This window comes from Sinocyclocheilus grahami, unplaced genomic scaffold (genome assembly GCF_001515645.1).
Source record: "Sinocyclocheilus grahami isolate Dianchi unplaced genomic scaffold, SAMN03320097.WGS_v1.1 scaffold897.1, whole genome shotgun sequence".
NCBI classification, from domain to species: domain Eukaryota; kingdom Metazoa; phylum Chordata; class Actinopteri; order Cypriniformes; family Cyprinidae; genus Sinocyclocheilus; species Sinocyclocheilus grahami.
The window spans coordinates 131,834-147,496 of NW_015506076.1; the positions used below are offsets into that span (position 1 = coordinate 131,834).

A 15,663-nucleotide genomic window follows, 5' to 3' on the forward strand; every position below is an offset into this window, starting at 1 on the left:
TGTGTGTGTGTGTGTGTGTGTGTGTGTGTGTGTGTTTGTGTATACACCAGGGTGTTTCCTCCGAGTAGGCAAGGGAGGCAGTATCTCCTCAAAATATTGGATGAGAAAAAAAAATTTGTAGTACAAAAATAAAACAATGCCAATATTACAAAATATAACATTAAAAAAACATTGTGTAACAGCGACACCAGTAGGTAAAGTTACAGCAGGAGTCTGCGTCTCTCTCTCGCCTCCCCTGAGCCCATCGACTTTTAACAGACCCCTAAAGTGTGCGGTGAGTTTGGTAGGGGTAATTGATATGAATGAAGGAAAATCACGTGAGAGTAGGCAACGCCTCCATCGTGATATGATTGGATCTGACTGGTTATGTTTGGCTGTGATTGGTTCATGCGATAAATCCCGCCTCTTGTGTTCATGCGCGTTCCGTGTTCGCGAATCAGTCTGAACGAACAATATGGCATTAATGGAAAGACTCATTTAAAAAAGTAAGTACACAACTCACATACTTAGATATAACCACTTTGTTACGTCAAAATAAGACTTGAAACCTGAAAACATGATCTGTGGGAGTTTTAGCGAGTAATCAGCTTGGTAAAATTTTAAGAAAATCTCTGTGTCTGTGACCAATATTCACCAAGCTTTGATGACTGATGAACCAAATAATTCAAAAAATATAAAATATTTCATAAAAAATATTTCTGGTAGTGTAAGTAATGTTTATTTAACCAAGACCATGTGACTGGGACAGGAATTTACTGTACATTTGATTTAAAAAAAAAAAAAAGTACTTTGCCTCCTCATTTCAGAACACCACAGATATATACATATATGCACAAACACTATATACTATATGTACTACACTATATATTGAACTGTAAAATTACGCTACTATTATACTGTGTTTGACCTCTAAAAGATTCTAGCTTCCATCCAAGAGGAAAAAAAATCCTCTAATTCCTGATCCCAACACAATCATGTATTCCTCCTCTGGTTTCCAGTCAGGCTCTTGTCTTCATCCCTGCTGTACTTTTCACGCCAGATTCAGAGTTGGAGGGCCCCTAGTCTCCAAGAGAGCCAGTGGCGGCTTTGCTCACTCATGGTTCTCATCCCCCCCTTTTCCTTTCTTTTCCTGTTCCAGCATTTGGAGACTGGTGTGCGTCTGTGTGTGTGTGTTGGTGCTGGGATATGGCTTGTGGCTTGTTGCTGAGTCGCAGTGGAGAGTCCTGGGAGAGATTAGGAGAACCAAAACGGCATCTCACAACAGTAACACTGTCTCAGTGTCTGGATCTGCACGTCCATTGATGGCACATCCAAAGTGTCATCGCTCTCCCAGGGCTTGGCAGAGACCAGCAGATCTGATCCCTCTCCTAGTGCTGGCAGCAGTCGAGCTGCAGCTGTGTGTTTGCGTGTGTGAATATTGTCCGACTGTTGGCTTTGAGCTCTTTAAGCAGTCGGAGGTCTGTGCCATCCTTGTGAGCCTTCTGATCCTGTAGACACACAGTGTGTATGTGAGTTTATAGGGCCACTTCAGGGATTAAAAACCACAGATGACCGCATGGACAGATGATGCTTGTCAGTGCCACATCCGGGAACCATTTCAAACTGCATAATGGGTGTATTTGTGTGACGTGACTAGAGATGAAACGATTACCAGTTTGACGATAAACCAAGATAAAATTTCCAACAGTTAGTACTGCTTTATATTTTAATTATCCTTAAAACCATTTCAGCCGTTTTATTTTTTTATAATTTTCTAAGGCCACATATGCACGGTAAAGTTTCAGGAGTGACAACCGAATTTAAATACATACAATGCCCGTCACTAATATTGGCACCCTATTATGAGCAAAGGCGGCTATGAAAATAAGTATGCATCGTTTTGATTTTTCATTTTTAAAAAAATCACAAAATTCTAACCTTTCTCTGAAGTAAAACAATTGAAAGTGTGGGGAAACTCACAATATGAAATAAATGGTTTGCTCCAATGCACGTTGGCCACACCCCTAGAAATTCTTATAAACAAAATATCTGAAGTATATTCCCATTCATATTTGCATGAAATTCTCCAGCCATGACTTCCTGTTCCACAGGATTATAAATATGAGGAACATAAAGGCCAAATTCCTTTAATCAGCCACCACAAGGAGTAAACCCATAGAATATAGTTCTGATGTGCAGAACAAGATTGTTGAGCTTCACAAAATAGAAAGATCTAAAGCATTGAAAATCTCCATTTCCACCATCAGGGTAATAAGAAGTTCTTAAGAAGTTCTAATCAACTAAAGATGTTACAAATCTGCCTGGGAGAGGAAGTGTGTCTATATCGTCCTAATGCACGGTGAGCAGGAGAGTTTGAGTGGCCAAAGTCTCTCCAAGGATCACAGCTGGAGAATTGCAGAAATTAGTTGAGTCTTGGGGTCAGAAAATCTAAAAAAATAATGAATAAATAAATAAATAAAATAAAAATCAAACAGCCAACCAAACAACTATGTTCAGATGAAACAAAAAAAATAGAAAACCTTTTTGGCAGCAAACCCACAAGATGGGTTTGGTACAAACAGGGATAAAAAGTACCCCATGCTCACGGTTAAATATACTGCTGAATCTTTAATATTGTGAGCCTGTTTTTCTTCCGGAGGTCCTGGACATCTTGTTCAGATACATGGCATCATGGATTCTATCAAATACCAACAGATAAAAAATCTAAACATGACTGCCTCTGTTAGAAATCTTCCATCAGGACAATGATCTAAAACAAACATCAAAATCAACACAAAAATGTGTCACTGAGCACAAAATGAAGCTTCTGCCATGGCCATCCCTGTCCTCTGTAGAAATGAGTGGTGTGAACTGAAGCACCACCATAGAGCTGGGAATCTGAAGGATCTGGAGTGATTCTGAAGGAATGTTCTCTGATCTCTTATCAGGTGTTCTCCAAACTCACAGGCATTATAGGTAGGGTGGCCATATGTGCCGTTCATATGGAACACGTCCTGGCCAGGATTTTTATATTGCCTAAAACATCCAAAGTAGTTTGACCAATAACATGCAGGTATTGTATATAATCGACCAATCGTGGCGCGTGAGAAGGTGAGAGCTACAGAGAACAATCAAAGTGATGCAAATACGCGCACGTGTTTGTTCTTTCGTTCGACTTGAAGCGTCGCTGCGTACTGATCATTGAATGAGCGTTTCGAAAGCATAAGGAGCCGTCTGCTCTGCTCTCGATCTGCACAGTGCAAACAGCCAAAACTTGGATATTTTAGGCAATATAGAAATTCTGGCAAGGACGCGTCCCTTAAAAATGGCCGGTATGTTCACCCTAATTATAGGAGAAAACTCAGAGCTGTTATCTTGGGAAAATAATGTTGCAATAATTGGGTGCCAATAATTGTGGCCAACGTGAACTAGATAAAAACATTTATTTCATAATGAGACCCCCCCCCACTTTCCATTGTTTTGTTTTTTTAATTTTGTACATTTTCTGAATGAAAGATCAAAAGAATAAAAAATGCAGATTTATTTTCACAGCCATATTTGCTCATATTCACCAAGGGTGGCAATATTAGTGGAGGGCGCTGTAAGTGAATGCCCTAAATTACAGTTTTGTGTGTGTACGGAACAGAACTCACTCTCGAAACTGGTAACCATAGCAACGTTCTGGTGTTTCACACATCGGGGTATCCGCTAGTTTTAACCAAAGAAATATTACAGCAACCAAAGCCAGTGTGTTTTGTTTATGTTTACAAGGCTACTTCGCTTGTTTGTTTGTTTTTCCTAGCAAGATCTGGCAACACTAATGAGTCAAAACATACCCTGTGATTTCTTGCACTGCACATACAGAAAAGACACAATTCTGATCCGTATTTAACAACTAGTTGTTTAGCTCAGTTTCGTACACACTGCATAGAATTTCCACAAATGCAGTTGTTATAACCTGAATTTTTCAAGAGTAATTTCGGTTGTAGAATGCGGTGGTCACTCCCGCACATTATTAACTGTATGTGTGCAAAGCAGGATTAAGCAGTTAAAGGTGCATTGACAACCAAATTTAGCTACACATGTGGCCTAAAACTATCTTTCAAGTCTCCCAAACAACACTTTTTGTTCATGTTAATATTATTATTTAATGTTTATGCAAACAAAAAGTGCTGCTTATTTTATTTGTTGTTGGTTTGTTGGTTTTCTATATAAGGCTTGGTGAAATTATTACAGTCTGTGTATCAGTACTTTTTGAACATTTCCAGCACATTTTAACAATACCGTGATAATATTTATAAACTGTGATCATTTAGTTCATTATAATCGTGACACTGAAGTGCCATGACAATGAAAAAGTGCTCAAAAGCCCTTTTAGACAGTCTGAGCGTGCTTGGTAGTGTCTTGACTGACAGTGCAACTGTTAATCCTGAATCAAAGCCTTTTGTTAACATGTCTGTGAGAAATCCAAACAGTTACTGTTTATAATCCTGGATTGCAGCTACAGCTTATTTTGGAGATGTTCACATGTTCATGTATAATGCGTTCGGCCCTGAGGATCTGTAAGCGCATACATTTTCTTTTCCCTTCCTCCATCTCTTTCAAACTCCCTCTCCTCTGTTTTTCTCCGTCGTCTTTGCCCTTCCTGGACCTCAATGGATCTTGTCTTGTGTCGGTCTTACTCTGTTGGTGGTAGATGATATAGCGCAGTTGGCTAGCTGTGATCTTAATGCAGAATGCTGGACGTCAATCCTTCTTGCAGTCACCAAACAGCAGGTGAGGACCATCTCACCCTCCATCTCTTGCTGTGTCCCTCTTTCCCTCCCTCTGTTGTTGCCTTTCAAGTGTCTTCTCTTATCTATCTCCTGTTTACCAATCAGCCCACTGGATGTTCACCATACAGTGACCTTTTAAAGAGACCGTTCACCCAAAAATATGAAAATTCTAATATCATTTACTCACCCAGATGTCGATCCAAACCTGTTTGGCATTCTTGTTTAGGTGGAACACAAAAGCAGGTATTTCGTAGACGGTTTATGCTGCACTTTTTCATACTTTAAAGCTCTGAAAAGGCAAGAGACACTTGCATACTTTTATGACCCTGAAAACCACTAATCAAAATATGGTGTGTGAACATTCTTCAAAACATCTTCTTTTGTTTTCCACTGAAGAATGCCAGTCATACAGGACGTGAAGAAACATGAGGGTGAATAAAAAAAAGTTGCATTTTTGAGTAAACTATTCCTTTAACTCTTTTCCTCCTAGACTTCTTGTCCATTTCTCGCATCCTTCTCATCCTCTTCCCCTTAAATCTCTTTAATGTCACCCTTTTTTCTTTCATTTCTCCCTCACCCTCCATCTTTCTCCACCCATCCCTCCATTCGATGCTCTAAATCTCTCCTTTGGCAGATCTCTATCGTTATCGTGCTCCTAATAAATCTCTCCTGCTCTCTTTTCTTTTTTGCTCTCAGTCTGTCTATCTTTCTTTCTCAGTGGTAGTAGGATCAGAGGCTTTAGTTGTGTGATCTCTATTGATCAGTGAGCAGTGGGGTTATGCTGCTCTGGCTGACTGTTGCTCTGCACTGCCCTGCCCTCCTGCTCTCTTCCAGCCCATACCCATTGCCATGACAACAGGCTAAGCGTTGGCCAGTTTAGCACTTCCTGTGGCAGCTAAAATAAAATTTAATTCATTTTCTTTTTTTAGACATATACACACACATGGTTTCAGCTGTTGGCTAAAACAGAGAGTTTTATTAAAGGAACAGTTCACCCCAAAAATGTAAACATTCAATTTGATTCGTGAAAAGGACCAAATGGTTCATTAAGAACTGGATCACTCTTTGAGTCAGTTCTTTTAAGTTCAACTCTCTCATACAGCAGAAAACAGTTGAGCGATAATCACAGGCTTTTAACTCAACTACCACTGTAACAGATACATTAAATCAGCAAGTGATACAATTCAACTTCCGATATTAGTATGAATTAGTCCAGTTTGAGAATGATTCAGTCCGATTCATTAACAGATGGTTTAGTCTGATTTTTAACTAAATCAACTGGTTCACTGAAACAAACTGACTCAAAATAATTATTCATTAATTGAATCAACTTGAGAACTGTTGCAACTGGATCAATAAATCAAATGATTGAACAATTCAACTTCTAACTCTAGAATAGTCTGATTCATGAACAAATTGCTCAGATTGATTTGTGAACCAAATCAACTGGTTCCTTAAAAATAACTGATTCAAAGGAATGGTTTGTTCATTGATCCGGATGTCAACTTCAACCACTGGTAGCTGTTCTTGTTCGAACAACTCAATTGAGGGGAAGTTATCAGAGAATAAGTAGAAAATTTTGGTCTGTTACACACACAGAACTGTCATGTAACTTTAAAAGACTTGGAATACAGCAGCCGACTGGTAAGTAATAACAGAATTTTCATTTTTGGATGAACAATTCCTACAGTCATTTGCTATCAATTGCAGCTGTGATGATCATCACCCCTGGCAACACGAGCAACTGACACCTCATGGGCACTGCAGCTCAAAGAGCCCTATCAAATACATTTTCATGAAGCGCCAGCATAAAAGCCAACACGGTTCTCATAATTATTAAACAAACCAGCACATTTGATCAAGCACAGGTGCACAAATGTGTGATAATGCACTGGATGCACACTCTCACCACGACTGAATTATGAATCATTGCCCGCACAGTGAACCACCAACACAAGGTCAAGGTCACACAATCTGAACCCCCATCGACCCACAGGCGTTCTTTAGACATCACCCTAGGAAAACACTCATTGTCATCCTTGTGCTTTTAGCTTATATACAGTTCTAACAATGCTCATTTCATTCAACAGTCTTCCAATTGTGGTTATTTCCATATTACCTTTTTTGTTTTACCTTTAGGCAGAAATGGGCCTTTTTATTAAAGAACGTTTCCAAATCAATGGAACCCCCATCTTTTTTTTTTTATATATTCCACAGAAGATGATACAGGTTTGGCACGACATGAGGGTGAGTAAATGATGACAGAATTTTCATTTTTGGGTGAACTATCCCTATGACATCTCTATATTTAAAATGCAATTGTAGTAGCAGATTTTAAAGCTCATGTTTATGATACAACAGAATGGCATTAGTAGCAAACAGAGATGTGAATGATGCTGGGTGATGATTATGTCCTGCTCGTACGTGATTCTGTTCGTATGCCAGAGAATCGCAATGGTGTCCAGCCCTGTTAGCCAGCTCTGCTGTTACTGTGTGTTTGGCCACAGGAAGGAAACTGAGCTGGCTAATTCTGAAACCGACCTGCAAGCTGGCTGCTCTTCCTGACAGCATTCATCAAACATGAGGTGGTAAAGCTGGAGCTTTCCTTTTACTTCTCTATTAATGCCTGTGATTCTTTGTTCTGAATCAGAGCCAAGCACAAACATATAAAATTAGACAAACTCTGGGTGATATTTACAGTACAGTAAACGACACAGTTCCATGGTCCAGTGCTGGTGCAACTGATTCATGTAAACCCTACTAAAGCGGTTTTTACTAACATTAGGCAGATGAATGGGATTATTTATGTGTATATGCCTGTCGGCAAGACACTTTGTGTCCACATCAACCTCGTCCTGTCCACATTGCAGTTTTACAGTCTTTACCAGTCTTCACAAAAGTGCACCATTTCAAAAGTACTGACAGATTTACCAACCATCCATCCGTGAGCGATTCCATTCAACCCAGCAGGACAAATAATCCAAGCAGGCACGCAGGCAGTCCAAGGACACCGTGGCTCCTGCTCTCCGAGTTTGATTTATCGGCTTTGCCGCCGGAGAGATGCGATCGGAGCGTATCTCTGCTGGACCGAAGGAGCTCGGTCTTAATCAACGGAGCCTCACAGATGTACAGAGATGATTAGGCAGTCCAACAACCTGCTGAGACTCAATGGTCAATGCTGGGCACGGATAGAAGATCTCTGTAAGTGTGCTAAGAGGAAACTGAGATAGCAAGCTGGGTGCATGCAACATCGCATTTGAGGTGGATGTTTATTTTAGCAGATAATCTGAGATGAGTCTTGGGCTTTCAGTGTGTGAGCTGATGTTACTTAGATTTGTAAGCAGTAGGTTTCTTCTACTTTACAATGGGGTGGTCTGGCCTAGTGGTTACAGGGATGATATCTGGGATGATAACCAAAAGGCTGTAGGTTTGAGCCCCACAAGGGCTAATCCATAAGCACTTCTGTGCTTGTGGCAAGGCACTTAAATTCATGTAGCTCCAGGGGGATTGTCCTTATTATAAGTGCACCATAAGACCTGTATCACACTGCAGCATGAGCAAAAATGTAGCATAATTTTAACAGTAAGCTCTATGAAGAAAATAAAGTGATTTATAAGTTTCAACATAGAGTACTTTCTTTTAAATTAAGTCAAATAAGGTAGAATTTTGAGAATTATGACAAACTTGAGTGTAATTTCACATTTTCCATCCAAATAATAATTTATCAACACAGAAGCCAAATCCTCAAGTGTAGCAACAAACTTCTCCAAATATGACAATACAAAATATGCCCTCTAATGGCAGCAATAACAAACATTGAGTTGTTTGCAAACACACTTTCACACATACAGATCAGTAATTGGTTCTGTTTGCATCTCTTATGAAGCAAAAAAAAAACAACAACAGCATTTATTTTCTGCTGAATGAATAGCTATCCACATACACTACAATTTAAAAATTTTAAAATATTAAAAATCTATAAAATAAGAAAAATATTATTACAATTTAAAATAAATGTTTTCTATTTTAATGTTTAAAATGTAATTTGTTTCTGTGATGGCAAAGCTGAATTTTCAGCAGCCATTATTTCAGTCTTCAGTGTCACATGATTCTTGAAAAATATCATTATTATTATTAAAACAGTTGACAGCAATTGTGCTGCTTAATATTTTCTGAATTCTTTGATGAAGAGAAAGTTCAAAAGAACGGCATTTATTTGAAAAAATAAATGTTTTGTAACATTATAAATGCCTTTATTGTCATTATTGATTATTTCAGTGCTTAGGCCTACTTGCTAAATAAAAGCATTAATGTCTTTCAAAATAAACAAACAAACAAATAAATAAATAAAATAAAAAGTACTCACCCATAGGGGTGTAACGGTACACAGACATGACGGTTCGGTATGTACCTCAGGTTTGACGTTACAGTTCGGTACAGTTTCGGTACAGCAGGGGGAAAATTAAACAAACATATATTTTTTTGGTTTCACTTTATTTTGATGGTCCCTATAACACATTCTGTTGACTATAAGTAATGTTGTACCTACATGTCTACTAACTCTCAGAGTATTCGTAGAGTATTAGTAGACTGGTAGGGTTAGGGTTCGAATAAGTTGACATGTACTTGCAAAGTTGCTTATAGTCAGTAGAATGTCTGTTGGGAGACCATGACAATATAGAGTTAGCAGACATTAAGCAAACAGTCTACTGATACTTTGATGAGAGTTAGTATACATAGGTGCAACATGACTTATTGTCAACAGAATGTTCAAAAGGGACCATCAAAATAAAGTGTTACAATTTTTTTAATTAAACAGTGGTTTACTAAACAAATTGCTCTTTCTTTAAATAAATTCAGTTATAATTAATTTTCTTAGGGATAAAAATCTACCTCAGCTTATGCTCTAAACTATAGTGAGCCCTTTTACATTAGGCCTACTAAAGGTTACAGTTAACAACAGAGTCCAAACTTAAATTTAATTTCTATTTATTTTTAAATATAACAAGCAACACTCAACTTAAAAAAAATGCATACAAACAAATTAACTTCTAAATTATAAAAATTCTATTTGTTGTTGAAATATATTAATTTATACAGTGCCTCTCATAACTTGTTCCATACTAGATTTATTTAAACATTAAATAAGACATCACTAACAGGTAAAGTAAAATAATTCACGAAAAGCTCTTCTCTAGACTTCATTTATTGTGCACTAGCAAGCTGTGGACACTGATGACTTCCTGAGGTAAATGAAATGCTATGTGACATTTTGCTTACAAGCTGTTTTATTGCCGTCTTTCCCAGGTTGAAACACTGATTGAGCGATTACATGAGGCAGGAGATGTTCATTCATGTTTATTTTGCATTAAACCTAGTAGTAAAGAGAAGGGATGATCGCGCTCACTCGTGCTTCACGCTGCCGCTTGTACTAAGGCATTTAGTATGTGTCGCGCCACATCAAAGAGCGTCAAAACGGCATTTATTGTTTGAATTTCCTGAAAAAGACATAATTTGAAAGATGAGACTTTGTTTCTTATCAAAAGTAACTATGTAAAACTGGAATGAAGTTCCGCTTGTGCAGTGGTTAAAATAATGCCGTATTTGTTCGGTACACATGCATAGAAATATCTACTCTAAACTTATCCAGAAGTGAATATCTTTTATCAATAACAGATAAGGATGAAATAAATAAGTACAAAAGGTAAAAACATGCCTGAAATGAGCCAGGCTACTTTTCAAACATTTTTTAATATAAAGCAGCAATTCACACCTGGGTCAAGTACTGATCCGGTGGGGGGGGGAGTTTTATTTCACTATGTTGCATCACTAGATCAGTCCTTTCAGCTGTCAGAATCTGTACCAGCAAACACTAAATGCAACAATCAGTCTCTTTCAAGCTCTTACAGATAGCACACTATGTTTGATGGAGAGTGAACTGAAAGATGAAAGCTGCGAAAAGTTGAGCCGAACGTCTGCTGCTGTAGGATTTGATATTCTGAATGCCACTCTCCCAGCAGGCACTGACAGACAGATATAAGGTGCATTAAAGGAATAGTCCACCCAAAAATGAAAATTTGCTGTAAATTTACTCACCTTCAGGCTATCCAAAATGCAGTTTGTTTCTTCATCGAAACAGATTTGAAGAAATTTAGCATTACATCTCTTGCTCACCAATGGATCCTCTGAATAAACAAACTCATCTATGTCTTGTATAGCCTGAGGGTAATTTCAGTAAATTTCAGCAAAATTTCATTTTTAGGGTGAACTATTTCTTTAAAGAGAAAGACAGCACATGGGTATTTACCTGTTCCTAGTTCAGTGTGCTCCAAGGAAGTGTGTTGGTTCTGATGGACCCACTCCCCGTTGCATTTAAAGAAGATCTGGAGGGCAGGACGTGCACGGCAACGTAGCTTGATGGGGTTGCTTTTGACAATGTACGCATCATCGGGCTCCTGCAGAAAGTGAGGCAGAGTTCCAGACATCGCTGAGAGACCATCACGTGACCCTGCAACAAAAATTCAGGAGTTATACGTCAGCTCTAGAAGAAAAGTCACTGATTCATTCAAAATGAAGCAAAAATGTCTAACCGGCCAAATCCGCTCAACTGACAGCTACCTATCTGTGAGTTCCTATAATCAGACACATCAACTAGGGCTCCCTGACAGCAAGCTTACTCACTTCTTTAACTGGCCTGTCAATCACTTTTAAAAGCGCTCTCAGGTTGGATGATGTTTTCAAACAAGCACCATATGAGCCGGCGACACTGAGAGATAAAGTGAAAACTGCCCTAAAGCAGCTGAAGGTGCCTGCAGATTATTTTAGCACCATGGACAGCAGCCAGTAGATACTCAATAGTATGAGCATTTTCAGGACCACGGACAGCTTTTTTGGGCTCTGTGGCTTCACATTAAATAAGACATTATATGCAGGTGTTTGCTCTGTTCCAAAACTCAGTGAGCTGGTAATGGAGGCAACATTTTAAGGTAAAGCATAACGCTTGACAACGCAAAGGCTGTTCCAAAAGGTGGGTAACTTAATTATGCTGCCTCCTAAAATACCTTATTTTAGACTGTCCTAAGACAGCACAGCATGTGTTCATGCATCTCACATTCACTGTAATGGTCTCAGTAGAAATACAAACTGAAGTTGGAGAATGAAGTGATAAAAATGTTGAATGTAAATAAACCAAATCTTAGCAATCCCTGGGAAGACAAATTGAAGGTTAAAAGGATAGTTCACCCAAAAATGAAAATTTGATGTTTATCTGCTTACTCCCAGGGCATCCAAGATGTAGGTGACTTTGTTTCTTCAGTAGAACACAAACGAAGAGACTCAAACCGTTGCAGTCTGTCAGTCATATAATGTAAGTGAATGGGAATCACGGATTTGAGAGTCAAAAAAACATACACAAACAAAACCAAATTAAACCCTGTGGCTCGTGACGATACATTGATGTGTAAAGACACGAAACGATCGGTCTGTGCAAGAAACTGAACAGTATTTATATAATTTTTTTTTACCTCTGATTCAGGCAATGTCCGAACTGTCCTGAGCGCATTCGCGTCTTCTTCTTCAGCCTGCGCGTGACGCTTCTTCTTCTTCTTGCTTTACGGCAGATCACAGACTTCTAAGTGCATTACCGCCACCTATCTCTCAAATCGACCATTGACACTCCTAATTGAGATTGTAGATAGAGTGTCAATGGTCCATTTGAAAGATAGGTGGTGGTAATGCACTTATGAGTCTGTGATCTGCCATGTCTTTACACATCAATGTATCGTCACGAGCCGCAGGGTTTAATTTGGTTTTGTTTGTGTATGTTTTTTTGACTCTCAAAGCTGTGATTCCCATTCACTTACATTATATGACTGAGAGACGGTTTGAGTTAAACATCTTTGTTTGTGTTCTACTGAAGAAACAAAGTCACCTACATCTTGGATGCCCTTGGGGTAAGCAGATCAAATTTTCATTTTTGGGTGAACTATCCCTTTAATTTAAAAAAGGATTACATTTCTGATCTGTGTTGATGGAGTACTTGAAGCCTGTGGGTAGGGCTGTGAGGGTGTATAAGACAAAAAAGTTTGGAAAAAGGATTTTGATCAGGCATATACAGCAATATGGAGGCACTGTGCAAAGTCACAATTGTGCTTATGGGTATTTTTTCAGCCTCTATATGGTAATTATATCTGAGTTAATCTGCAAAAGGCATATTTACTTTGTGACAGTTGAGTCAGGATCTGTGAGCATTTGCTGTCACAGCAAGAGCTGGACTAGGCTGATCTTGTGGAATTCTGAGTAAAGCTCATATCATATCTATTTGATATGCAAAAAGAAAAAAGACTAGTCATACCCGGCCCATTAAATAATATTAGTTTTTTTTAACTATGTACTAGGATATTAGTTCATTAAAAATGAACTTGAATTATTAAAAATGAATTGATGCAAAAATTATTGAAATTAATTCTTATCTAAATGATTATTAAATGTTTGTTGTTGTTGTTGTTAGTTCATGTCAACTAATGAAGTTAACTAAGGTAAAGCTACAAAATTAAGCTACAATTATATATAAAATGACCAAAACATACTGTAATAAAGACAATAATAAATGTGTCCTGAAATGTTTCTCTTTTCTCTCTCAAAATTTCTTGTAACCCTCCACTGTATGTCACATAAATCATCAAAAGCCCAAAATGTAAATAAAAGTACTGTAAATCTATAATAAACTGGCTATGAAAAAAACAGAAAACTGTTCTGACATGCCCATGAAATCGACCACATACGGGTGTGAAATTCTATTTCACACAGGGATATTTGGAGAAAGATTTAGGTTCTAAAAGTGTCTTGTGGATAAAAGAGCCACACAAGAGTGACAGGAGCTGAAATATCCAGTGATTCAAAGCACACAGTGATTTAAAGCACTCCTCTCCCTCACTCTTCACGTTTCTCTCCTGCTCACTCTCCATTTCTCTTTCTGTCACTGCATGTGTACACACACACACACACACACACACACACACATATATTCTAAGACTCTCCCTCACTAATAAAACTGTCACAGACGTAATGGTATATTTAGGAAACTATTTCACCTGACTGAAATCTTAAGCATAATAGAAATTTCTATTGACTTGTAATCCTTCCCTGGGAACCTTTACATGTGTGTGTGTGTGTGCACATGTGCGTTATACTCTGGCAAACATACCTGATTCATCCTGATTAGAATGAATAGAGAAATGCCTGCGTGTGCCGCTCACGCTGAGAAAATCACAGCCCTCGCGCCACCCCTCCTTCTCTCACTGTCTCGCTCAAACCAGAGGACGATTTTTTCACTCAAGTGTTTCTTTCATAGCTCAGTAGATTTAAACATGCACTTTTCCTAATATACACTCCTGGTCTTACTATGAACATTTCATCATCATGTTATTTCCTTAAAAAAAAATTGTACCTTAATCTTTCAGCAAAATGTTTCATCACTAAAATGACTTTCCTAGGTTAATAATGTGAACCAAAAGTCAAATAACTACTTAACCTTTTCTAAAATCATGTCAAGAGTTAAAGCATTAATTTAACAATGGCTAACATTAATTCAAAACATATTACGGCAATAACAGCAACGGATGAAAAGAAGTGACAACCTGGGTATATGGCTGCAAATCCAGGCCAAACATTGGTTGTAAGCCATGTTTCAAGGTCATTATCCATCGAATGTAAACTCATTTTCAAGTCTGGCTCCATTGTAGTATGTGGAATGCTCACTTTTCACAATTCAATCAAGATGGATTTAATTTAAGCATTGTCCATTTATGTTTCATTTATGTATCAACTTATTTCAGATGTTTTTCCTTAAACTCCTTAGTAAAAATAAGAGCATAGAGCTATATAAATTATTTTAATTTTTTAAAAAGAAATTCATACTTCTAATCAACAAGGATGCATTAATTTGGTCAAAAATATTGGTACAGAAAAGAAAAGACATTGTTACAAAAAAAAAAAAACCTTCAAATAAATGCTGTTATTTTGCTGTTCACAAAAAGCAGCAAAACCATTTTCAATATTGATAATAATGAGACATTTCTTGAGCACCAAATCAGCATATTAGAATCATTTCTGAAGGATCATGTGATACTGAAGACTGTAAATTAATTAATAAACTACATTTTAAGATATTACAACATAAATCAATTACATTAAATTATAACAATATTACTGTTTTATTGTATTTTTGATCAAATAAATGCAGCCTTGGTGAGAGTAAGAGATTTCCTCCAAAAACATTTTTTTAAAAAGCTTACTGAACCCAAACTTTTTGTATTTTCTGTCTGATTCATTCAAGACCAAATGATTTGTAGATCACATAGTTCAGATCACTTGGTTTTGGAGAAATCTGAAAATTTGACTATTTGAGTCTGTTCTAAGCATCCATATTGCTGAGACATTACCTGAGATTTCTTTTGAAATATTAACATTAATAATAAAAGTATAAAATTTATCTATTTATAGGAGAATATAAGTATGTATAATTTAATAATTTCATTTCAATAGCGTCTAGAAGAAACAACTGAGAAATTAAAAGAATTGCGATGACTCTCCCTCCATCTTCTTCCATTCATTTTTGTTCCAGATATGTGAAAAGAACACACATTATTTTCTATAAGAGAATTAATTGCACAGTGTCATGTTTGTATCATCTAATGCTTTGTGCTCATGAACACGATATGCTTCTTTTTAGAATGAACACTCCCTCACACAGAGCACCAGGTAGGAGTGTATTCACAAACATATTGGACCATGCAGTTCCATACTGTAATGTGTGCTAATGCTATTTTTGGACTCGTACACCACATGCTTTTATCCTGAGCCGTAGATGAAAGGAAAGAGAGAAAGATTGAGGTGGGGGGGGGGGCGT

At 37.6% G+C, this 15,663-nt stretch overlaps 1 protein-coding gene across 2 annotated transcripts in view; it reads right to left on the reverse strand.

Annotated features, from left to right (window-relative positions):
• The window catches only part of LOC107563913 (netrin receptor UNC5D-like), a 230,785-nt gene that overhangs the window by 61,527 nt on the left and 153,595 nt on the right, over positions 1–15,663 (reverse strand). For both annotated transcript variants that reach the window (XM_016248895.1, XM_016248894.1), the window contains exon 2: positions 11,062–11,262. In XM_016248895.1, the coding sequence (XP_016104381.1) occupies positions 11,062–11,262 (201 nt within the window). The remainder of the gene's footprint in view (positions 1–11,061; positions 11,263–15,663) is intronic.